The 24324-nt window shown below is 56.4% G+C and overlaps 1 protein-coding gene across 5 annotated transcripts; it reads right to left on the bottom strand.

Moving 5' to 3' along the window:
- Positions 1–1431: 1431 nt before the first annotated feature.
- Positions 1432–23457, bottom strand: GET1 (guided entry of tail-anchored proteins factor 1). Of its 5 annotated transcripts, none has more exons than XM_070071670.2 (5): positions 22693–22932; positions 12263–12372; positions 9774–9841; positions 4432–4546; positions 1432–2276 (listed from the first exon to the last, which is right to left on the bottom strand). In XM_070071670.2, exons 1-5 carry the CDS (start codon positions 22915–22917, stop codon positions 2240–2242), a joined length of 555 nt encoding a protein of 184 aa, XP_069927771.2. In that variant the 5' UTR covers positions 22918–22932; the 3' UTR covers positions 1432–2239.
- Positions 23458–24324: the final 867 nt, after the last annotated feature.

The following is a 24324-nucleotide window of genomic DNA, read 5'->3' on the forward strand; positions in this document are numbered from 1 at the left end:
CCCCCTGCCACTTTCCCCACTTCCGCGGGGGAGCAGCACACCACCGGCCGGCTCTCTCGGGGGCTGCTCAGATGTTCCTCAGGTGTTCCTGGTGCATGTTGTCTCTCTCCTCCTTTATAGTCCTCTTCCACCAATCCCAACTCTGCTACCCACACGCCAAGCACGCTGCTCTCCTCCAATCAGGAGCAGGATCAGCTCCTGCAGCTTGTAAAGTTGGTGAGAGGCAGCTGCGTAGAAGCTGTTTACTCCTCTCCCAGCGCCATATTGTGGGAGAGCAGATGCATAGAATAAGTCTTAATTCCAGTAACTTAGTCTAGTCCGGGTTGCTCCCCACAGTAGAGTTATAGACAGTGAGAGAGAGAGAGAGAGAGAGAGAGAGAGAGAGAGAGAGAGAGAGGGAGGGAAAGGTCTTCCTTCCATTGGTGCTGCACCGATCCAAAGCCAGGAGCCAGGTGCTTCCTCTCGGTCTCCCATGCGGGTGCAGGGCCCAAGCACCTGGGCCATCCTCCACTGCCTTCCTAGGCCACAGCAGAGAGCTGGACTGGAAGAAGAGCAATTGGGACTAGAACCCAGTGCCCATATAGGATGCCGGCACCGCAGGTGGAGGATTAACCAAATGAGCCATGCACTGGCCCCAAAAGATGAACTCTTATAACTGAAAAACAACCCAATCTAAAACTGGGGAAATAGGCCGGCGCCGCAGCTCACTAGGCTAATCCTCTGCCTGCGGTGCCGGCACCCCGGGTTCTAGTCCCGGTTGGGGCTCCGGATTCTGTCCCGGTTGCTCCTCTTCCAGGCCAGCTCTCTGCTGTGGCCGGGGAAGGCAGTGGAGGATGGCCCAAGTGCTTGGACCCTGCACCCCATGGGAGACCAGGAGAAGCACCTGGCTCCTGGCTTCAGATCAGCGTGGTGCACTGGCCGCGGCGGCCATTGGAGGGTGAACCAACAGCAAAGGAAGGCCTTCTCTCTGTCTCTCTCTCTGTCCACTCTGCCTGTCAAAAAATTAAAAAATAAAATAAATAAAAATGGGGAAATAATCAAAACAGTATTTCTCAAGCACATAAACAAATGGCCAGGAAGCACTTAAAAATCTTCAAAATCATCAGTCGCCAGGGAAGTCCAAATCAAAACCACAGTTAGGTACTGCTTCACACTCGTGTGGACAACCACAACCAGAAAGTCAGGTAACGGAAGTGTTCTCGACAATGGGAGGAGTCAGAACCCTCAGACACTCAAGAACCAGAGTACTTCAAACAATCAGCCAAGATAATACTGAACGACTCATCAGATGAGCAGGGCACACGAGGATGCAGCCCCGCGGCAGGGTTCAGCTCCCCAGGCCGTGGTTACTCGTTTGGCTAAGTGTTAAAACCACGCGCCACCTACGAATTGCTCCTAGCAAGTACGTGGCTGTGAGGAAGACGTCAGACAAGCACTTGAAGAGTTTAATTTGCACAAGTGTTTTACAAAGTAGACGTAGCGGAATCCCACTTTGAGCCGGACGGCGCCCACGTTAAGGTAACCAGGCTTCCTGGCAGGTTTTGTGACTATTAGACCATTCTTCAGAGCGTAAGTATTAAATGCTCATAAAACACACTTCACCTGAAACGTTTTCAATACAAACACAATCTGAACACCAAACACATTATGGTCTCATGAATACATTTATAAAACAGTGTAATGAACAAAATCAACAGCTTCAAGAAGAAAACACAAACACCTGGCCAACCAGTGACATGTTAAATGGAAGAAGGAAAAGCAATGTCAGTTAGTGTCATCTTTAAGTTGTACGACATGAGATTAAAAACCAAATTTTCAAGTAGAGACATTAAATTATTTTCTAAATTGAGTTTAAAATACCCCTAAGTCTTCCAAGGTACTCAGGTTGCCAGGAACTTCTGACAACCAGAGTGTGCCAAGAGTACACACCACAAGGAACAGTGTGCAGATGCCCACAGCCTCTCCCATTTCTCACGCGAGTGGGACCGTGTGCGCTGCCTGGGACACACGTCATAAACAGCCTCTCTGGCTCAATGACAAATGTAGAAAAATCGGGATTCTTATAAGAATCTCAAATAAAGTCCAAGAACAAACATAGTCACAAAGGAAACTGAACTGTGCGTCTTTGTCCCTTAAAAAGGAAAGTGTGGATCAGGTATCCAGCCCGACGCGAGGAGAGCCGGCCTGCCGCGTTCATCTTGCTCAGCTGAGAGGGTGAAGCACAATAGCCACCACTTTGTTACAGACCAAAATCCAACAGGTGATTCCAACACCACCTAAAACAAAGAAATTCAGCGTCAGAAAGCATACCACACTCCCTTCCACTCACAGGAGATAAAGTCCTTCACCATGAGACTAAGTGTGTGTCTCCCAGGTTCAAGTTCATAAGGCTCTCTACAGAGTCCAGGGCTGGGCTCCTCGCTAAGCAGAAAGGCCACTGACCCAGACGCTGGGTGAACTCCCCATTCCCTCTCGAGACGCCTGTTCCTGTTCAGACTGTAAGGCTGGTGCAGCAGCTCACTAGGCTAATCCTCCGCCTGCGGCGCCGGCACACCAGGTTCTAGTCCCAATCGGGGCGCCGGATTCTGTTCCGGTTGCCCCTCTTCCAGGCCAGCTGCTGTGGCACAGCGGGTTAACACCCTGGCCTGAGGCACTGCAATCCCATATGGGCACCGCTGCTCCCTTCCCATCCAGTGCTCTGCTGTGGCCTGGGAAAGCAGAAGATGGCCCCTGCACCCACGTGGGGGACCTGGACCTGCCTTCGGATCAGTGCAGCTCCAGCCATTGCAGCCAACTGGGGAGGGAGCCAGTGGATAGAAGACCTCTCTCTATCTCTCACTCTCTCTCTCTCTACCTCTCCTCTCTCTGTGTAACTCTGACTTTCAAATAAACAAATAAATCTTAAAAAAAAAAAAATCCTAACCTTCACAGTGACATATGGGGGTGGGGCCTTCTGGGAGGTGACCGACAGGTCTTAAAGGCAAAGCAGCCATGAATGGGTGTGGTGCTCTCAAAAAAGAGGTCCAGGGGCCGGCGCTGTGGTACAGCAGGTTAATGCCATGACCTGAAGCGCCAGCATCCCATATGGGCGCCGGTTCTAGTCCCAGCTGCTCCACTTCCAATCCAGCTCCCTGCTGTGGCCTGGGAAAGCAGTAGAAGCCCACATGGAAGACCTGGAAGAAGCTCCTGGCTCTGGATCAGCGCAGTTCTGGCCATTGCGGCCCTCTGGGGAGTGAACCAGCAGATGAAAGACCTCTCTCTCTGTCTCTACCTCTCTCTGTGTAACTCTGTCTTTCAAATAAATAAATAAACTCAAAAAAAAAAAAAAAAAAAGGCCCAAAGGATGTGTGTTCTCGCCTTCATTCACCATGTGAGGACACAACAAGACACCCTCGAGAAGCCAGAAAATCTGGTGTCATCGGACGCCAAGTCCCCTCGCACCCTGATCCAGCACTTCCCAGACGCTAGGACCGTGAGAAATGAATCTCTGTCGTTTGTAAGCCAACAGCTTTGGTATTTTGTTATATCCCAAACAGAAGCACATGGGAACAGACTCACAATATAAATTAATCAGGGGCATGAAATGGTATGCACCAGATGACCTTAACTATATAAAAATAAATGGAGGCCGGCGCCATGGCTCAATAAGCTAATCCTCTGCCTTGCGGTGCCGGCACACCAGGTTCTAGTCCCGGTCGGGGTGCCAGATTCTGTCCTGGTTGCCCCTCTTCCAGGCCAGCCCTCTGCTGTGGCCAGGGAGTGCAGTGGAGGATGGCCCAAGTGCTTGGGCCCTGCACCCCATGGGAGACCAGGAGAAGCACCTGGCTCCTGCCTTCAGATCAGCGCAGTGCACCGGCTGCAGCGCGCCGGCCGTGGCGGCCATTGGAGGGTGAACCAACGGCAAAGGAAGACCTTTCTCTCTGTCTCTCTCTCTCACTGTCCACTCTGCCTGTCAAAAAATAAATAAATAAATAAAAATAAATGGAGAGTGCTTGAAAAAAAAATCACATTAAGGGATTAGTCCCAGTAACGGGGTTTTTACAAAAATGTGCCTGCATTTCTAATCATTCTACAGAGACATGTACTCCAGTGAGAACTGTCTTCCCAATTAAAGCAGGCCGGCAGCAGCTGCTGCAGAGGCCCTGTAACCCGACCAGGACGTGAGAGAAATAACCTGGGGCCAGCGGGGATGTTTGGAGAAACAGCACAGCAGACTCCAAGCGCAAGCACACCTGGGGCCTCACGCTGACCCTGGACGAGGCAAGTGAGTCCACCAGGCCTCAGCGTCTTCACAGCAAGCCTCAGGAGGCCGGGACTCAGGCCCGCAGCACTGGAGGAGGGGGAGGATGACGTCAGGCCCCCAGCCCTTCACCGCACGCCTCCACGGAGGCCCACCCATGCTCCTCCTCGCTGTTTCCAGAGCAGTCTTACCTGCGACTCTGGAAGGGAAAGCCACCAGGCGGTCTAGCGGGGTGATCCACTTCCTGGGCACAACAGCCACAGGCACAGAGTAATACTTCCAGATGAGCGAGATCATCAGGGCCGCCTGCAAAGACACGTCTGGTGAGGGAGCCGACCTGCCACATCGCAGCAGATACCACAGACAGAAGGGGGAACACAAACAAGGGCTAAAGAAACTGCAGACTGATGACCTCTCATGCTATCAGGGCGGCCCTCGCGGCCCACGGGCACAGCCTCGGCTTCCAGTGCTGAAACCACGTAGAGGAGGACGCAGGCACACACTGCCCACGAGGGGCAGCCCTCACGCCAGCCGGCACCTTCCTGCTTCCCCAAGTGCGACTTCAATGGAAAATGGCATTGAATGGGAAGCTTAGGGGGCCAGCACTGTGGCCTAGAGGGTAAAGCTGCAGCCTGCAGTGCCGGCATCCCGTATGGGCACCAGTTCATGTCCTGGCTGCTCCACTTCCAATCCAGCTCCTGGCTTTTCCTTGTGCCTAGGAAAAGCAGCAGCAGATGGGCCAAGCGTTTGGGCCTCTACCACCTACGTGGGAAACCCAGGTGAAGCTGCTGGCTCCTGGCTTCACCCTGGCCCAGCCCTGGCCACTGCAGCCATCTGGGGAGTGGACCACTGGATGGAAGGTCTAACTCTGACTTGCAAAATAAATAAATCTTTATGTAAATTTACCTTTTATATATGTATGTAAATTTATTTTGGCACCAAAGAATTCCATGCACAGTGTTTTCATAATACATATTTTTATTAACTTTTTGAAGAATCCTCATTTATATGAAGTTCACATCTTTTTTAAAGATTTATTTTATTTATTTGAAAGAGTTACAGAAAGAGGTAGAGACATACAGAGAAAGAGGTCTTCCATCCATGGGTTTACTCCCAAAATGGCTGCAACAGCTAAGCTGATCCAAAGCCAGGAGCCAGGAGCTTCATTTGGGCCTCCCACATGGGTGCAGGGGCCAGCACTTGGGCCATCCTCCACTGCTTTCCCAGGCCATAACAGAGAGCTGGATCAGAAGAGGAGCAGCCAGGACATAAACGGGCACCCATATGGGATGCCGGCACTGCAGGCGGAGGCTTAGCCTACTAAGCCACAGCCCCTCTCCTATATACTCTTTAAATGAGCTGATAAATTAACCAGTCTCCCACTGAAGACCTCCTTAGAGTAGCCACACCACACGTTAAATTCACTGTATTCTCAGCAGGCTCCTTGAGAAACAGTGAATTCTCCCTGCACGTGTGCATGTCAGCATGCAGAGGTGGGTCCTCCGTAAGTTTGGGGGGGGAGGGGTGCACATGTGTCTGCCTTTTCATCCCTTCCCCAGAAGCATGCCTTCGGTGGCTTTGGATACGCCACTCAAACAGCGACCCTAAAATGAAGGCCACTGTATGTAATCGCTACATCACATCACATGACAGTGCCTCTGGATCAGATAATTAAATGCACCCAAAAGAGGTGGGCATTAGGTGCAGTGGTTAAGATGCTATTGGGACTCCCACATCCCCTATCAGAGTGCCTGGTTTAAGTCCCGGCTCCTCCACTTCCAACCTAGCTCCCTACTAACGCGCACACTGGGAGGTAGCAGGTGATCGCTTGGGTCCCCACATGGGAAAACTGAATTCAGTTTTGGATTCCTGGCTTTGGCCTGCCCAGCCCTGGCCGTTGCAGGCATTTGGGGAATGAATTGGCGGATGGCATCTCTCTCTTTCAAACAAATAAATAAAAATTTTAAACATATACCTAAAAATCAGGACTTCGGCAAGATTGGCGTAAATCCTTTACCTCAGGAAAGATCACACATGGTACTGAAACTCTGGGGTCACCGAGAACAGCCGCTAAACAGTGGCCGCGGCAGCACCCCCAGCACCTCCAACAGCTCCCCCAGCAACTCCAACAGCACCCCCAGCGCCTCCAACAGCTCACCCAGCGCCTCCAACAGCTCACCCAGCGCCTCCAACAGCACCCCCAGCGCCTCCAACAGCTCACCCAGCGCCTCCAACAGCACCCCCAGCGCCTCCAACAGCACCCCCAGCGCCTCCAACAGCTCCCCCAGCGCCTCCAACAGCTCACCCAGCACCTCCAACAGCTCCCCCAGCACCTCCAACAGCACCCCCAGCACCTCCAACAGCACCCCCAGCACCTCCAACAGCTCACCCAGCACCTACAACAGCACCCCCAGCACCTACAACAGCACCCCCAGCACCTGCAACAGCTCCCCCAGCACCTCCAACAGCTCCCCCAGCACCTCCAACAGCACCCCCAGCACCTCCAACAGCTCCCCCAGCACCTCCAACAGCACCCCCAGCACCTCCAACAGCTCCCCCAGCACCTGCAACAGCACCCCCAGCACCTACAACAGCTCACCCAGCACCTACAACAGCTCACCCAGCACCTACAACAGCACCCCCAGCACCTACAACAGCTCACCCAGCACCTACAACAGCACCCCCAGCACCTACAACAGCACCCCCAGCACCTGCAACAGCACCCCCAGCACCTCCAACAGCTCCCCCAGCACCTCCAACAGCACCCCTAGCACCTCCAACAGCACCCCCAGCACCTGCAACAGCTCACCCAGCACCTCCAACAGCACCCCCAGCACCTACAACAGCTCACCCAGCACCTCCAACAGCACCCCCAGCACCTACAACAGCACCCCCAGCACCTGCAACAGCTCCCCCAGCACCTCCAACAGCTCCCCCAGCACCTCCAACAGCACCCTCAGCACCTCCAACAGCACCCCCAGCACCTACAACAGCTCACCCAGCACCTACAACAGCACCCCCAGCACCTCCAACAGCACCCCCAGCACCTGCAACAGCTCCCCCAGCACCTCCAACAGCTCCCCCAGCACCTCCAACAGCTCCCCCAGCACCTCCAACAGCACCCCCAGCACCTCCAACAGCACCCCCAGCACCTCCAACAGCTCACCCAGCACCTCCAACAGCACCCCCAGCACCTCCAACAGCACCCCCAGCACCTACAACAGCACCCCCAGCACCTCCAACAGCTCACCCAGCACCTCCAACAGCTCCCCCAGCACCTCCAACAGCACCCCCAGCACCTCCAACAGCTCCCCCAGCACCTACAACAGCACCCCCAGCACCTCCAACAGCACCCCCAGCACCTACAACAGCTCCCCCAGCACCTCCAACAGCTCCCCCAGCACCTACAACAGCTCACCCAGCACCTCCAACAGCACCCCCAGCACCTACAACAGCACCCCCAGCACCTCCAACAGCTCCCCCAGCACCTCCAACAGCTCCCCCAGCACCTCCAACAGCTCCCCCAGCACCTCCAACAGCACCCCCAGCACCTACAACAGCACCCCCAGCACCTACAACAGCTCCCCCAGCACCTCCAACAGCACCCCCAGCACCTCCAACAGCACCCCCAGCACCTCCAACAGCTCCCCCAGCACCTACAACAGCACCCCCAGCACCTCCAACAGCTCCCCCAGCACCTGCAACAGCACCCCCAGCACCTACAACAGCTCCCCCAGCACCTCCAACAGCACCCCCAGCACCTCCAACAGCACCCCCAGCACCTCCAACAGCTCACCCAGCACCTCCAACAGCACCCCCAGCACCTCCAACAGCTCCCCCAGCACCTCCAACAGCTCCCCCAGCACCTCCAACAGCTCCCCCAGCACCTCCAACAGCACCCCCAGCACCTACAACAGCTCCCCCAGCACCTCCAACAGCACCCCCAGCACCTCCAACAGCTCCCCCAGCACCTACAACAGCACCCCCAGCACCTCCAACAGCTCACCCAGCACCTACAACAACACCCCCAGCACCTACAACAGCTCACCCAGCACCTACAACACCTCACCCAGCACCTCCAACAGCACCCCCAGCACCTACAACAGCTCACCCAGCACCTACAACAGCACCCCCAGCACCTACAACAGCACCCCCAGCACCTCCAACAGCTCCCCCAGCACCTCCAACAGCTCCCCCAGCACCTACAACAGCACCCCCAGCACCTCCAACAGCACCCCCAGCACCTCCAACAGCTCCCCCAGCACCTCCAACAGCTCCCCCAGCACCTCCAACAGCTCCCCCAGCACCTCCAACAGCACCCCCAGCACCTCCAACAGCTCCCCCAGCACCTACAACAGCACCCCCAGCACCTCCAACAGCACCCCCAGCACCTCCAACAGCTCCCCCAGCACCTCCAACAGCTCCCCCAGCACCTCCAACAGCTCACCCAGCACCTCCAACAGCACCCCCAGCACCTCCAACAGCTCCCCCAGCACCTCCAACAGCACCCCCAGCACCTCCAACAGCTCACCCAGCACCTACAACAACACCCCCAGCACCTACAACAGCTCACCCAGCACCTACAACACCTCACCCAGCACCTCCAACAGCACCCCCAGCACCTACAACAGCTCACCCAGCACCTACAACAGCACCCCCAGCACCTACAACAGCACCCCCAGCACCTACAACAGCACCCCCAGCACCTCCAACAGCTCCCCCAGCACCTCCAACAGCTCCCCCAGCACCTACAACAGCACCCCCAGCACCTCCAACAGCACCCCCAGCACCTCCAACAGCTCCCCCAGCACCTCCAACAGCTCCCCCAGCACCTACAACAGCTCCCCCAGCACCTCCAACAGCACCCCCAGCACCTCCAACAGCTCACCCAGCACCTACAACAGCTCACCCAGCACCTATAACAGCTCACCCAGCACCTCCAACAGCACCCCCAGCACCTCCAACAGCTCCCCCAGCACCTCCAACAGCACCCCCAGCACCTCCAACAGCTCACCCAGCACCTCCAACAGCACGTGGCGGCAGAAATAGGAAGAGTCCCCGAGAAGAAGCAAAGCAAGCAGAAATCCCCAGGCAAGGGAGCTGGGAGCCAACTCCAAGGAGAAAGCCGGCTTCCCTCCCTGGAGGTAGAATCCTAAGTTTACCAGGGAACAGCGGCCACAGCTACTGACAATCTGAGGAAACACCAGACCCCCTAAGCTCCTCACCGCACGCCCCCAGGCCCATAAGGCTACAATAAAACAAGGGCAATGCGAAAGCCTTCCCAAAAAGTCCTTTAGGCTTCATCGGCCAAAAGGTCCCAATCTTTCTCAACTCCAATCAAGAGAAAGGCGTTCTTTTAGTCTTAAGTCACTAACTCAAAGGGTGTTCAGAGCTGCATGCTGCCCAGGCCACATGACCCAGCGGCTCAAAGTGGAAAAGCCTGAATTCCCAGCCCCAGATTCCCGCCTTTGGAGGCCACAATGGCGGCCACCGCCAGCTCTAACGGCCTGGGGTGACACCATAGCACACTTACTTGCAAAACGTAGAAAGCAACACTTATAACCCATTTTATCTTGGCTAATTGAGCTGTCCGTGCTTTCACTGAAAAGAAAAACAGAACAAAACAATTACATAAGCTCTGAAAAATCAAGAAGACACTCAAGTACACAGAAATATTATTTTCCCTTATAAAGTATTTTCTGACTGTAAGTGCAACAGTCGCTCAACACATTTAAGGAACGGGCACTGGTACAGCAGTTAAGATGCTGCTTGGAGCTTGGACTGGGACCCACATCTGTTACCAGCACGCCTGGGTGTGAGCCCCAGCTCCGCTTCCAACCCAGCTTCCTCCTAATGCACACGCGGGGAGGCAGCAGACGACGGTCCTCCAAGCACTTGGGCCCCTGCCACCCACATGGGAAACCCACTTCAGCCTGGTCCCGTCCCAGCTGTTGCAGGCATGTGAACAATGAAACATAGATGGAAGATCTGTCTTGTCTTTGTCTCTCTCTCCCCTTCCCTCTCTCCTTCTTCCTTTTAAATTTAAGTTTTCAGGGCTGGCGCCACGGCGCACTAGGTTCATCCTCCACCTGCGGCGCCGGCATCCCATATGGGCACCAGTTCTAGTCCCGGTTGCTCCTCTTCTAGTCCGGCTCTCTGCTGGGGCCCGGGAGAGCACTGTAGGATGGCCCAAGTGCTTGGGCCTCTGCACCCACGTGGGAGACCAGGATGAGGCACCTGGCTCCTGGCTTCGGATCAGCGTAGCTCTGGCTGTTGCAGTCATTTGGGGAGTGAACCAACGGAAGGAAGACCTTTCTGTCTCTCTCTCTCTCTCTTTCTCTCACTGTCTAACTCTACCTGTCAAATAAAAATTTAAAAAAATAAGCTTTCAAAAATAAAATATAGGGGCCGGCGCTGTGGTGCAGTAGGTTAATCCTCCACCTGTAGCACAGGCATCCATATGGGCACCAGTTCTAGTCCCAACCGCTCCACTTCCGATCCAGCTCTCTGCTGTGGCCTCGAAGAGCAGAAGATGGCCCAAGTCCTTGGGTCCCTGCACCCACATGGGAGACCGGGAAGAAGCGCCTGGCTCCTGGATTCAGACTGGCGCAATTCAGGCCATTGCAGTCATTTGGGGAGTGAACTAATGAAAGGAAGACCTTTCTCTTTGTCTCTCCCTCTCACTGTCTGTAACTCTACCTCTCAAATAAAATAAATAAAATCTTAAAAAAATAATAAAATATAAAATAGAATTTTTAAAAGATTTGGGGCTGGTACTGTGGCTTAGCAGGTAAAGCCACCGCCTACAGTGCCGGCATTCCATATGTGCACCGGTTCGAGTCCCAGCTGCTCTTCTGATCCAGCTCTCTGCTATGGCCTGGGAAAACAGTAGAAAATGGCTCAAGTCCTTGGGCCCTAAGAAGCTCCTGGCTCCTGGCTTTGGATCAACCCAGCTCCAGCAGTAGCAGCCATTTAGGGAGTGAACCAACAAATGGAAGAGTTCTCGTTCTTTCTCTCTCTCTCTTTCTCTCTTCCTCCCTCCCTGCCTCTCTGCAACTCTGCCTTTGAAATAAATAATTCTTCTTAAAAAAAAAAATAAGACACTCATCATTTTGCTACATTATTCAAAACAGAATCCAATTCAGATTGCGCAATGCTTTAATTTTCAAAATGCTTAATATCATTCACCTAAATTGGAGAATATTTTTAGGTTGAATGTTCTACTGGCCAACAGGACTAAATTTTCTTCCATTTTTGGTCTACACAGCCCGCAGATCCCTCCGTGACAGCTCAGCCCCTCTGTGAGTTTTACTCCAACCTCCCTGTGCACACACAGCAGGCTCTGGGCACGCCCTGCCCTGCAAACCTGGTTCACCTCAGCGCACTGTAAAGTTCATGTTCACGTGCGGACAGCACTGGTCACTTCCTAGGGTGGACACAACAGCCCCCGGGAGCCTCCTCTCAGAAAGGAGCTGAATGTGAGCCCCCGTAGCAAGCTGGCTCTGAGGAAACCTAAGAGCACACACGAGGCCGGCGCCGCGGCTCACTAGGCTAATCCTCCACCTTGCGGTGCCGGCACACCGGGTTCTAGTCCCAGTCGGGGCGCCGGATTCTGTCCCGGTTGCCCCTCTTCCAGGCCAGCTCTCTGCTGTGGCCAGGGAGTGCAGTGAGGATGGCCTGAGTACTTGGGCCCTGCACCCCATGGGAGACCAGGAGAAGCACCTGGCTCCTGCCATCGGATCAGCACGGTGCGCTGGCCGCAGCGCACCGGCCACAGCAGCCATTGGAGGGTGAACCAACGGCAAAGGAAGACCTTTCTCTCTGTCTCTCTCTCTCACTGTCCACTGTCACTGAGTTCCTCCCAGACAACTTCACACAGCAAGAAGCACGCATCCCACCATCTCTCCAGAAACCATCTCTGCTCATCAGTGCGTGGGAGGGTCTCAGGCTACGCCTGGCGCAGTACCGTGCGTCTTGAGTTTATCCGTCATCTTGTTGATCTTCCTCTCCAGCCGGGCGTACCGGGCAAACTCGTCCATCATGTTGACCGTGGACAGCTCCTGCTTCATGTCCTGGATCTCCGCCCTCATCTGCGACTCCTGCTCGGCATCCTTCTGCAGCGCCCTCGACAGCTGGCGGGACGGACAGCGGGGTCAGCTCTCCCCACGGCACAGAGCACCCCGCGGCCCCAACCCAGAAACACAGTCTTGGCACTCCACCCTGGCCAGCTGTGAGCCTGCCCTGCAGGCCTGAGCATTCCCAGACACTCAGAAAGCTACCTAGGTCCTTGCTCAAACACAGGGAGACTACCCTACTGCCACACGCACAGAATCCAGCCCCAGTCCTGAGCCCCAGTCCTTAACACCCGTGTAAGCTCCACAAGCCCCACGCGTGGCGGACGGACCTGGGGAAACCGTCCCCTGCTCGCGCTGTCGTGAGAGCGCGGAGCGTTCTCACCTTCTCTACACCCCCAGTAAGTGCTCTGGACTGAGGCCCTGGCCTTTAGTGGGGAATCACAGGCAGTTCCACGAGGGAACGCATCTGGCACTGTAAGCGGAAACTGCAATTAAAAAATGAAAACCAAGCCGATCACCTGTCAGTCAACTGACAGGAAACACGCATTCTCCTCCCTGAATTTCTCAAGAATCAGTCCTAGGTTAGATGGGGCCGAGCAAGGTGGGAGTGCAGGACACCAGCCATAACCCGCGGCCCAGTGCCAGGGCCTTCCCGCAGAGAGGGAGGCTACGGTTATACAAGCCGAGTCACACAGTCCCCAAGAAAGGGCAGCCTGGCACAGGGCCGGAATCTGAGCAGGACGAGCGCGCAGGAGGTGCAGACAGGAGGACGGAACCCAGCCGGGGTGGGCCTGTGCACAGCACGTCCATGTGGGGCCCACGTTCTAGATCAGAGTGCTGCTTCTGCTCCAGCCCCCTAATGACGACTCAAGCACGTGGGTGCCCGCTGCCCCATGGGGGCCCAAATGGAGTTCCAGCCTCTTTGGCTTTGGTTACAGGCATTTGGAGAGTAAACCAAAAGATGAAAGATCTCTCTCTCTCTGTGTCACTCTGCCTTTCAAGCAGATGAAAATAAATAAGTAAACATTAAGTGGGAGAGGGGGACCCAGCCAAACAGTGTCAGAGCCCACGTGGGGGTGAAGCAGGCGTCCACCCCAGGGAAGGGGCTGGCAGGGAGGACGAGAGAACAGGTAAGAGGACTGATGACAAAGGGTAACTCTGAGGAAGGAACCTTGTGGTGTTGGCCCAGAAATGGAACGTGTGAACTCTTGGTGGTCTCAGATGGAGACACGCATAGAGACGTAAATGTATGTAAAGAGGCGCCCGCAGGCCTGCAGAGAGGAACCGTGTGTGCTGGAAGCTTGCCTGCCACACAGTGCCCACCCCCCGTCTCCTGCACACCTGGCGCGTCCGCCTCACACCTGGCGCGTCCGCCTCACACCTGCCAGGTCCGCCTCACACCTGCCAGATCCTTCCTGCAGCCCCGGCAGGCTGCGAGCGCAGGGGACGCGATGCCAGAGGCCGCCAAGCGGCACCTGTGCCAGGGTCCACGCGGTCTGGAGGAGGCTGGCACTGGAAGACTAAAAATCCTCAGAGCATGCCTTGGAGACCTGCCCCAGGTGATCGGCAAACAGCCCCTCATCCTGCAAAAGATGCGATGGGGACAAGCAGGACACCTGAGCGGACCTGACGGCCCGATCCCCACCGACTCGACAGCCACACTGTACACGGAGCCGCGTGTACACATCAGCGTGCCGTGCGCAGGGGCTCAGGCTGACGGCTTCCTCTCAGTAAAGCGGGTTTCTACACTGTATGAAAAGCTCTTCTGCAGGCTTGTGTTTGTTTTGAGACTTTAACAATATCCGTAAGATGGAACAGTGTATCTAAAACACACCGTACACAACAAGTGCACAATAAGTGAGTTCACCTCCCCAGCCACAGGTTCCCTCTGCCTGCCGACAGTCAGGCAGTTCCACCCAAGGCCCAGGAAGCTGAGCCGGCCCGGTCTGCCTGGGCACCGCGGAGGCCACCGCCAGCCCCTGTGCACGGCCTCTACGCAGGGCCGTGGGGAGGCCACCCAGAATGCCTGCACAGCGTCTCGGCTGACGCACAGCTTGTGAGGGCTCCGAGTCAGGAACAGGTTGCCTTTTCTAAGACTGATTTCTTTCTGAAAGGACGAAGTGACAGAATGTGAGAGGGAGAGATGGAGATCTTCTCCCGCGGATTCACTCCCCAAATTTGCCACCACAAGCTGGCTGGGCCAGGTGGAAGCCAGGAGCTAGGAACTCCATCCTAACCTCCCACATGGGTGCAGGGGCCCAGGCACGTGAGCCATCATCTCCTCCTTCTCAGGCACACAGCAGGGGGCCGAATCGGGAGAGGAACAACCAGAACTCACACGAGCAATCTAAAATGGGATGCTGCCAAAACAGGCGGCGGCTTAACCCGCTGAGCCACAGCACTGGCCCAGCAGTGGGGTCTTCAAGCCCAGCTCTCTGAGGCAAACTCTGCCCTGGCCTGACTACCACCCAACACTCCCACTAAAGGAGACATACCCCTGCCTGACCCACCCTGGAGAAGAAGCAGGAGCGGACCAAAGCCTCTTTAAAAATAGCAGAATCAGCTTTCAAGAGCAGGAAACCCACAGATGGAGTTTAGAATTTGAGCCAAGGAACAGGTACAGAGTGGTGGAAAGGATTGAGAGAATAATTTTACCACATGCAAATTTACCTCAATAAATATTACTTTAAAATTATTTTAGGGGTCAGTGCTGTGGAGTAGTGGGTAAAGGCGCCGCCTGCAGTGCTGGCATACCATATGGGTGCTGGTTCGAGTCCCGGCTGCTCCGCTTCTGATCCAGCTCTCTGCTATGGCCTGGGAAATCAGTGGAAGATGGCCCGAGTCTGTGGGCCCCTGTACCCGTGTGGGAGACCTGGAAGAAGCTCCCGACTCCTGGCTTCAGACTGGCCCAGTTCCGGCTACTGCTGGGGAGTGAACCAGCAAAAGGAAGACCTTTCTCTTTCTCCTGTGTAACTCTACCTCTCAAATAAATTAATTTAATTTAATCTTAAAAAAAATGTGCAGAAGGCCGGCGCCGCGGCTCACTAGGCTAATCCTCCGCCCTGCGGCGCCGGCACACCGGGTTCTAGTCCCGGTCGGGGCGCCGGATTCTGTCCCGGTTGCCCCTCTTCCAGGCCAGCTCTCTGCTGTGGCCAGGGAGTGCAGTGGAGGATGGCCCAAGTGCTTGGGCCCTGCACCCCATGGGAGACCAGGAAAAAGCACCTGGCTCCTGGCTCCTGCCATCGGATCAGTGCGGTGCGGTGCGCCGGCCGCAGCACGCAGGCCGCGGCGGCCATTGGAGGGTGAACCAACGGCAAAGGAAGACCTTTCTCTCTGTCTCTCTCTCTCACTGTCCACTCTGCTTGTCAAAAAATAAAAAAAATAAAAATAAAAATAAAAATAAAATGTGCACGGCCGGCGCCGCGGCTCACTAGGCTAATCCTCCACCTAGCAGCGCCGGCACAACGGGTTCTAGTCCCGGTCGGGGCGCCGGATTCTGTCCCGGTTGCCCCTCTTCCAGGCCAGCTCTCTGCTGTGGCCCGGGAGTGCAGTGGAGGATGGCCCAGGTGCTTGGGCCCTGCACCCCATGGGAGACCAGGAAAAAGCACCTGGCTCCTGGCTCCTGCCATCGGATCAGCGCAGTGCGCCGGCCGCAGCGCGGTGGCCATTGGAGGGTGAACCAACGGCAAAGGAAGACCTTTCTCTCTGTCTCTCTCTCTCACTGTCCACTCTGCCTGTCAAAAAAATAAAATAAAATAAAATAAAATAAAATGTGCAGAAATATCGTTTAGCATTATGAAAATGCACCAATTAATAACTGAAAAGGCAAAAATGGATATTCAGGTGACAAACATCAACATCCAAGAGCCACATGTGACTATCAAAATGTTCTATTAAGAACTGAATTGTAAGGTTTGAATTTAAATATAGCAATGCAGGGCCAGCGCTGTGGCATAGCGGTAAGGCTGCCGCCTGCAGTGTCAGCATCCCAAATGGGTGCCAGTTCAAGTCCCAGCTGCTCCACTTCTGATCCAGCTCTCTGCTGTGACCTGGGAAAGCAGTGGAAGATGGCCTAAGAGCTTGGGCTCCCACACTCATGTAGGAGACCCGGAGGAAGTTCCTGGCTCCTGGCTTCGGATCAGCCCAGCTACGGCCGTTGCTGTCATCTGGGGAGTGAACCAGCAGATGGATGGCCAACTTCTCTCTCTCCCTCTCTCTCTGCCTCTCTGTAACTCTGCCTTTCAAATAAATAATTTTTAAAAAAAATTAAATATAGCACTGCAGATACCTTTTTAGAACAATAATCTCTTGAGTCTTTTTATGTACCCAGAAACTACCTTCCAGGCCATGAAAACCCAGAACTGACAGCCATGGACAGCCTGAGACAGGTCTACCAAAACTCCAAAGCAGCAAAGTTCACGCAGGTCTGCCAGGATGGCTCCAAACGTGGAGCACAGGACAGCATCACCCACCCTTGTCTACACCCAGGCCACCTGTGCTTATCACATCCTCACTCCGGGGCCACGCAGACACTCACTGCCCTGGCCAACCTCGGGGGCCAGACCCATTCAATCATGAATCGGCGGCATACACTGTCCCCCACGGACCGACTCCACCACCTGGGCAGTGAAGCTCCAGGCCAAGAAAGCCCCAAATGCCATTCTGCCCGGAATGCCCGGCCAGGGCACCCCTGGGACCGGGACGCGGGCACCACAGACACAGGCCCCGGCAGGGCACGCACACTCTTCCTGCTCGGAGGTCTCCCTGCAACAGGATGCCGGACTCTAGGGAGACCCGCAGTGGCAGGTCCTTCCTGTCCACCTTGGGCCTCAGTATCATACAGGGTAAGGGGAGTGGTCACATTTTAGAGCACAAAATGAAGAATAACCTTTTAAATCAAATCTAACAATGGTGGTCGGCCCCAAAAACCAAGCTGCAGGGCAGATCCCAGGCCAAGCCCTGGAGCGTCCAAGGGGGTTCGGGAGCAAGGGGCGGCTGGCACCTGTGCAGTGGGTGTAGCTCGCCGGCCGGGCACTGGTGCCTGCGCACTGCGGCCCCCAGCTCCGTGCTGCTACGCCTCCCACCGTAAGGAAACGCCCTGGGTCACTACAAAGTCGAGTGGGCTCCCTCGTCCGTGTGCCCCACGGCCAGTCAGATAAAAGGGAGGGACTTTAGAACAACTCCAACCCACCAACACCAGGGACCCGTGTCCGCACGCAGCCTCCCGACCCCAAAGTGTGCTGGACCAGGGGCTTTGGACAGCTTGGACTTCCTAGGCCCCGCGGCAGAGGACGCTGGAACGGGCAACCGCAAGTGGAGGGGCTCGGCCCCACGTCCGCAGGCCTGCACTCCCAGCCCGCCTGCCGCTGGCCCTGGGTCTGTCCCTGTGCACCTAGTGACTGCAAGGGGGCAGCACTCAGCCTGCCAGGGCCAGAGTCGCACGCACCACAAACCCAGCCAGCAGGCAAAGCGCATCTACTTAACCCTTTTCCCTGGCTGAACGACTATGGCGGCTGTACCTGCTGGAACAACTGTATGCTGCCCCTTTGAACAGTGTTCTAACTGGGGAAATGGGCTTTACAGGCATGACTGGTTCAAGGGTAGAGAGGCTGTGCTACCCGCAGACACACTTGGACACGGGTCCAAGGACGAGCCCACTGTTCCCACCCCCAAATGATCAACTGCCAGCCTTGAGGACAAAGCTTCAGGCAGGTCTACACTGCCGCAGTGAGCCCGGTGAAAACAGACTTGTGCAGAGCACGGAGTCCAGGATGCTGAGAGCTGTCAGTGTAGCCACTGCCATATCCCAAACGCACTCCCCACCCCGTCAGCTGACAAAACGATGGAAGAATCCAAAGGAGGCGGTACCACACACCCTCTCCGGGCAGCTGAGGTTACTCTCAGGCTCCAGCATCAGGTGAACCGGGGTGCAGATGCACAGAAGAATGGAGGGGATGTGACAAGATGCACAGGAGCCTGCACGTGGAAGGGTATTTAGACTTCACACAGAGTTAGTATCCCGGGGCCAGCACGTAGCACAGCAAGTTAGACCACTGCCTGAGGTGCTGACATCCCACGTGAGTGCCAGTTCACGCCCCAGCTGCTCCACTGCCAATCCAGCTGCCAGCTGATGTGCCTGGAGAAGCAGAAGACGGCCCACGTCCTTGGGCCCCTGCACCCATGTGGGAGACCCGGATGCAGTTCCTGGCTCCTGACTTCAGCCTGGCCCTGACCATTGTGGCCATTTGGGGAATGAATCAGCTGGTGGAAACAGATACCCACCTACCCACCCCCAACACTTTCAAATAAATAAATCTTTAAAAAAAAAAAGTATTTGTGGGGCTGGTACTATGGCTGAGTTAAGCCTCCCATGAAGTGCTGGAATCCCATATGGGCACTGGTTCAAGTCCCGGCTGGAATCCAGCTCCTTGCTAATGTGTCTGGGAAAGCAGTGGAAGATGGCCCAAATGCCTGGTCACTGAACCCACATGGGAGACCCGGAAGAAGATCCTGGATCCTGGCTTCGGATCAGCCCAGCTAAGGCAACTGCAGCCATTTGGGAAGTGAACCAGTGAATGGAAGTCTCTGTCCCTCCCTCTCTCCATAACTGGCTCTCAAATAAGTAAATAAATTTTTTTTTTTAATTATTTGCTAAAGCAGCTCACAGAACTCAAGGCAACACAGAGGTTCACTGGTTTACTACGAAGTACACACACAGCTAGAGGTAGAAGGGCAAGGTCTGCAAGCGCCCTGGGCCTGTCTGTCCAGGTTCCTCCTGGCCTCTCCACGCAGCACGCCGTCCTCTGCAGCGTGGCGCAGGACTCCTGAAACGAGGACCCTGCGATCTGCTAGCGGACAACAGCAGCCAGGGAGCTTCTTCACGGCCAGCTCCAAGGCAGCGACGGGGGAAGCTGGGAGTGTACTGTAGTTCCTACGACGCACCTTAGGGAAGAGAGATTCTAGTTTCCACGCCTGCCTTGAGGAGAAGCAGCAGGCGAAAGGCAGGCAGGAGAGGATGAGAGAGACTGCCTCCTGACGCTGTTCTTGAGCTCCACAGTGGCCCAACATACAACAAAACAGTCTTTCCCCTTCACTGACCTGAGGCCTTCCTGAAACAGCAGAGGCTACGGGAGTTACGTGCTGGGAACTGCAGACAAAACCAAAATGGGCTGGCGCAGCGGCTCACTAGGCTAATCCTCCGCCTTGCGGCGCCAGCACACCAGGTTCTAGTCCCGGTCGGGGCGCTGGATTCTGTCCCGGTTGCCCCTCTTCCAGGCCAGCTCTCTGCTGTGGCCCGGGAGTGCAGTGGAGGATGGCCCAGGTGCTTGGGCCCTGCACCCCATGGGAGACCAGGAGAAGCACCTGGCTCCTGGCTCCTGCCATCGGATCAGCGCGGTGCGCTGGCCACAGCGCGCCAGCCGTGGCGGCCATTGGAGGGTGAACCAACGGCAAAGGAAGACCTTTCTCTCTGTCTCTCTCTCTCACTGTCCAAAGTACGTGAAATACAGCCAGCATGGCTAATTAGCGTGGAAATGCAAACCGAAACTTCGGCCAGAGCACTTGGCATCCATTAGGATGGCGATCATGGGGAGGGGACGGGGCACGTTAGCATAGCAGTTAGGATGCCACTTGGGATGCCCACATCCCATAGCATAGTGCCTGGTTTCGGGTCCTGGTTCTGGCTCTCAATTCCAGCTTCCTGCTAATGTGAACCCTGGAAGCAGCAATGACGGCTCAAGCAGTTGGGTTCCTTCCACCCAGGTGGGAGATCTGGGTGGGGTTTCTGGCACCTGGCTTGGCTGGACCAGCCCCCACTATTGCTAGCAGTTGGTAAGTGAACCAGAGGAGGTCGGTCATTCTCTTTCTCTCTCTCTGCATCTCAAATAAATTAAAAAAAAAAAAAAGATTTATTTATTTATTTGAAAGTCAGATTTAGAGAGAGAGAGAGGAGAATGGTGGTCGCCAGAGGCCAGGGGAGGGAGGAAGGGGGAGTTAACATTTAATGGGTGCGGAGTTTCAGCTGTGGAAGGAGAAAACGTTCCAGATGGTGACGGCGCCACCGCACTGAGTGGTTATGACGGTGATGTACATTTTACAACAAAGGAAGAAGCGGAAAGACAGCCAGAGGCCAGCTCCACGAGGGCATCTAAAGCAATGCTAAGGACCTGGGTCGTCACCTTTAGGAATGGGCACGGGCAGACACTGTGGCACAGGGTTAAGCCGTGCTTGAGAGACCCACATCCAGTAAACACTTTCGGAGTCCTGGCTAGTCCACACTTCCCATGCAGCTTCCTACGGATGCACCCGGGAGGCAGCAGGTGGTGGTCCAAGTGCCCGGGCTCCCACCACCCACCGGGGATTCCTGATCAAGTTCCTGGCTTCAGACAGGGCCGGTTCTGGCTACTGCAGGCCATTTGGTGAGTGAAACAATGGATGGAATCAATCTCTTTCTCTCTCTTCCTGTCATTCTGCCTCTCAAGTACACAATCAGATAAATAAATAAATGGCAGCATCAGGAAAGATTCTAAGGAGGCACCAGTGTTAACAGAATTCACGGAGCCGGCGCTGTGGCGTAGCATGTAAAGCCGCCACCTGCAGTGCTGGCATCTCATATGGGCACTGGTTCTAGTCCCGGCTGCTCCATTTCCGATCCAGCTCTCTGCTGTGGCCTGGGAAAGCAGTGGAAGATAGCCCAAGCCTTTGGGCCCCCTGCACCCACGTGGGAGACCCAGAAGAAGCTCCTGGCTCCTGGCACAGCTCTGGCCATTGCGGCCACTTGGGGGGTGAACCAGCAGATAGAAGACCTCTCTCTCTCTGCCTCTCCTTTTCTCTCTCTCTCTAACTCTGACTTTCAAATAAACAAATCTTTAAAGAGAGAGAGAGAATGAATTCATGGAGCCAGCACTGTGGCACAGCAGGTAAAGCTGCTGCCTGCAGTGCCAGCATCCCATATGGGCGCCAGTTCAAGTCCCGGCTGCTCCACTTCTGATCCAGCTCTCTGCTGTGGCCTGGGAAAGCAGTGGAAGATGGCCTGAGTCCTTGGGCCCTGCACCTTTGTGGGAGTCCCAGAAGATGCTCCAGGCTTCAGGCTCCTGGCTTTGTACTGACCCAGCTCCCGCCATTGCAGCCATTTGGGGAGTGAACCAGTAGATGCACAACCTCTCTCTTTCTCTCTCTACCTTTCTGTAACTCTGCATTTCAAATAAATAAATCGTTAAAAAACAACAACAACAAAACTAGTCTTATTTAAGAGTCCTGGCTGCTGGCCGGCGCTGCAGCTCAGTAGGCTAATCCTCCACCTTGCGGCGCCGGCACACCGGGTTCTAGTCCTGGTCTGGGCGTCGGATTCTGTCCCAGTTGCCCCTCTTCCAGGCCAGCTCTCTGCTGTGGCCAGGGAGTGCAGTGGAGGATGGCCCAAGTGCTTGGGCCCTGCACCCCATGGGAGACCAGGAGAAGCACCTGGCTCCTGCCATCGGATCAGCGCGGTGCGCCGGCCGCAGCGGCCATTGGAGGGTGAACCAACGGCAAAGGAAGACCTTTCTCTCTGTCTCTCTCTCTCACTGTCCACTCTGCCTGCTCTGCTTCTGATCCAGGTCCCTGCCAATCCACCTGGGGGAGCAGCAGCAGACGGCCTGAGCACTTGGGCCCTGCCACCCACAGGAGACACCTGGATGGAGTTATTGGCTTTAGCCTGACCCACCCCAACTACTGTGGCCATTTGGGGAGTAAACCACCCAGGAAGATCTCTGTCTCTCCCTGTCACTCTGTCTTCACTGTCACTCATTATTTATTTCAAATAAATAACCTTTTCAAAAAATAAAAGAGAATTCGCTGCATCACAAGACAACGGTGACAGCAGGGCCCCGGAATACAATTTTGTAGGAAGCACGGGTTCAAACGAGCAGTGGTGGAATAATAAAAGCAGCAGCAAGCCCACCTAGTCTTGACACACCACGGCCACCAGGCATGCGCAGAAAACAGGCCCTGCGTCCAGCACAGCGCTGGAACCCAGGCACCCAGGCTCCGAGCGCCCGGCCGCGGCCAGGCCGCCCCAGCGCCCTGCGGTCACACGGAGGGCGCCCCTCGCCGCCCCGCAGCCCCACGGGCGCCCTGAGGAGGAGCCCAGCAAGGATGCCATCACCACCTCGCGGTCTCCGGGAGCCAGACTCCAAGCACAGACCCAATTCTGCAGGCCAGGGGGCGGCGACCTCACCCGGCGCAGGCAGCGACTCCCGGGCCCGTGGACAGCAGTCATCGCCCAGCCCGGCGGGGGACGTGCTCCCCGCCCTGGAGGGGTCGCTGCACGCCCGCCGCCCACCCGGGGCTCCCGGGGTCCGGCGAGGCCCCGCCCCGCCCCGGGGACCCCGAGCGCCGGACCTGAGGGAAAACCCCGCAGCTCGTCCGCGGGAACGACACGCAGCATCTCGCCGTGAGCCCGGCCTCGAGGCGGCCCGGGGAGACCCCCGCTACGCCACCCCTGCGCCGCCGGGCCCGGAGCCGGCGTCTACACCTGCCGCCCACCCGGGGCTCCCGGGGTCCGGCGAGGCCCCGCCCCGCCCCGGGGACCCCGAGCGCCGGACCTGAGGGAAAACCCCGCAGCATCTCGCCGTGAACCCGGCCTCGAGGCGGCCCGGGGAGACCCCCGCTACGCCCCCCCTGCGCCGCCGGGCACGGAGCCGGCGTCTACACCTGCCGCCCACCCAGGGGCTCCCGGGGTCCGGCGAGGCACCGCCCCGCCCCTGCCCCGGGGACCCCGAGCGCCGGACCTGAGGGAAAACCCCGCAGCTCGTCCGCGGGAACGACACGCAGCATCTCGCGGGTGACCCGGCCTCGAGGCGGCCCGGGGAGACCCCCGCTACGTCCCCCCTGCGCCGCCGGGCCCGGAGCCGGCGTCCACGCCGGCCGCTGGAAGGCCAGGCAGCCACTTACGAAGGAGGAGAAGGACGGGAGGAGGATCCGAAGGACATTGCACCCGAACACGAAGCTGAGCACCAGCAGCCACGCCCAACGGTCGGCCTCCGCCGCGCTCATGCCTGGCGCTCGCCGCCGCCACAGCCCAGCCGGCACCACGCCGGCGGCCGCGCCTGCGCGCTAAGGCCCGCGGCGGCGCGCGTGCGCACTGCGCCGAGGCGAGCCATTTTTCGCGGTACGCCCGAGTGCGGAGAGCGGTAGATACGGTCCCACCGCTCCCTTGGCCTTCCGGGCTTCCGTAGGCACCTCGTGCCCGCAGACCGCTCGCGCTGACGCAGTGTAGACCTGTTGGTTGTCGTTGTCTGGGAGCCAGTTATGTCATTGAATTAATACTTTCCCCAAGTTGACTCACGTTGATTCCTAAATGTAAACTTTAAGTGGAAGACCTCGTAGTAGCAGGTGACTGGAAAAGGCCCTGGCATAGCCAACTTCGCCACAGCGCTGGTCCCGGAAAAGAAGTTTATTGATGGGAAGGCGCTGGTTATCATCTGCCTGTAGTATAATTTTGGACATCAGGCTTTGCAGTTTAAGCATCTCCACTCACATTCACGCACCGGGGATCAACTGAAAGACGTTTAGCCACGGTTGCATTGTGGGAACTAGTTCCTGCCCAAAATGGTGCACGAAGTCGTGGGTCCACAACTTTGTTGCGAGGGAACCTGACGTGCAGGCATTTAATAACAGCGGGACGGATTCTTTCCACGAAAGGGAAAGAGGTGACCGATGAACCAACCAGAATAAAGCGAAGGACGGGAGCCCGCCTCTGCTCCGGGCCTTCTCCTGCCGCTGCAGACGAGACGGGGTCAAGGGCAGCTGCTCCCGTCCTCCCCCCTTGCCCCAGTCCCTGAGGAAAGCCCCCACCAAGTCCCGCCCACAGACCCCAGGAGGACAGGCCACCTCACTCCGGTTGGTCGGTTGGTTTCTAACTTATTAACTTGAAAGGGAGAGTTACAGAGAGACAGAGAGAGAGAGAGAGAGAGAGAGAGAGCGCTTCCACCTGCAGGTTCACTACAGAGACAGAGACAGAGAGAGAGAGAG

This window comes from Oryctolagus cuniculus, chromosome 4 (genome assembly GCF_051225735.1).
Source record: "Oryctolagus cuniculus isolate XC-2025 breed Fujian yellow rabbit chromosome 4, ASM5122573v1, whole genome shotgun sequence".
Classification (NCBI taxonomy): domain Eukaryota; kingdom Metazoa; phylum Chordata; class Mammalia; order Lagomorpha; family Leporidae; genus Oryctolagus; species Oryctolagus cuniculus.

Excerpts from the sequence above, each read along its gene's own strand:
- GET1 (XM_070071669.2), bottom strand. The coding sequence starts at position 22,917 with ATGCTGCGGGGTTTTCCCTCAGGTCCGGCGCTCGGGGTCCCCGGGGCG. Across the intron at positions 12,373-22,692 it reads GCTGCGGGGTTTTCCCTCAG|CTGTCGAGGGCGCTGCAGAA; the intron begins GTCCGGCGCTCG and ends CCGTCCCGCCAG. Across the intron at positions 2,277-4,431 it reads TTTCCCTTCCAGAGTCGCAG|GTGGTGTTGGAATCACCTGT; the intron begins GTAAGACTGCTC and ends TCTTTGTTTTAG.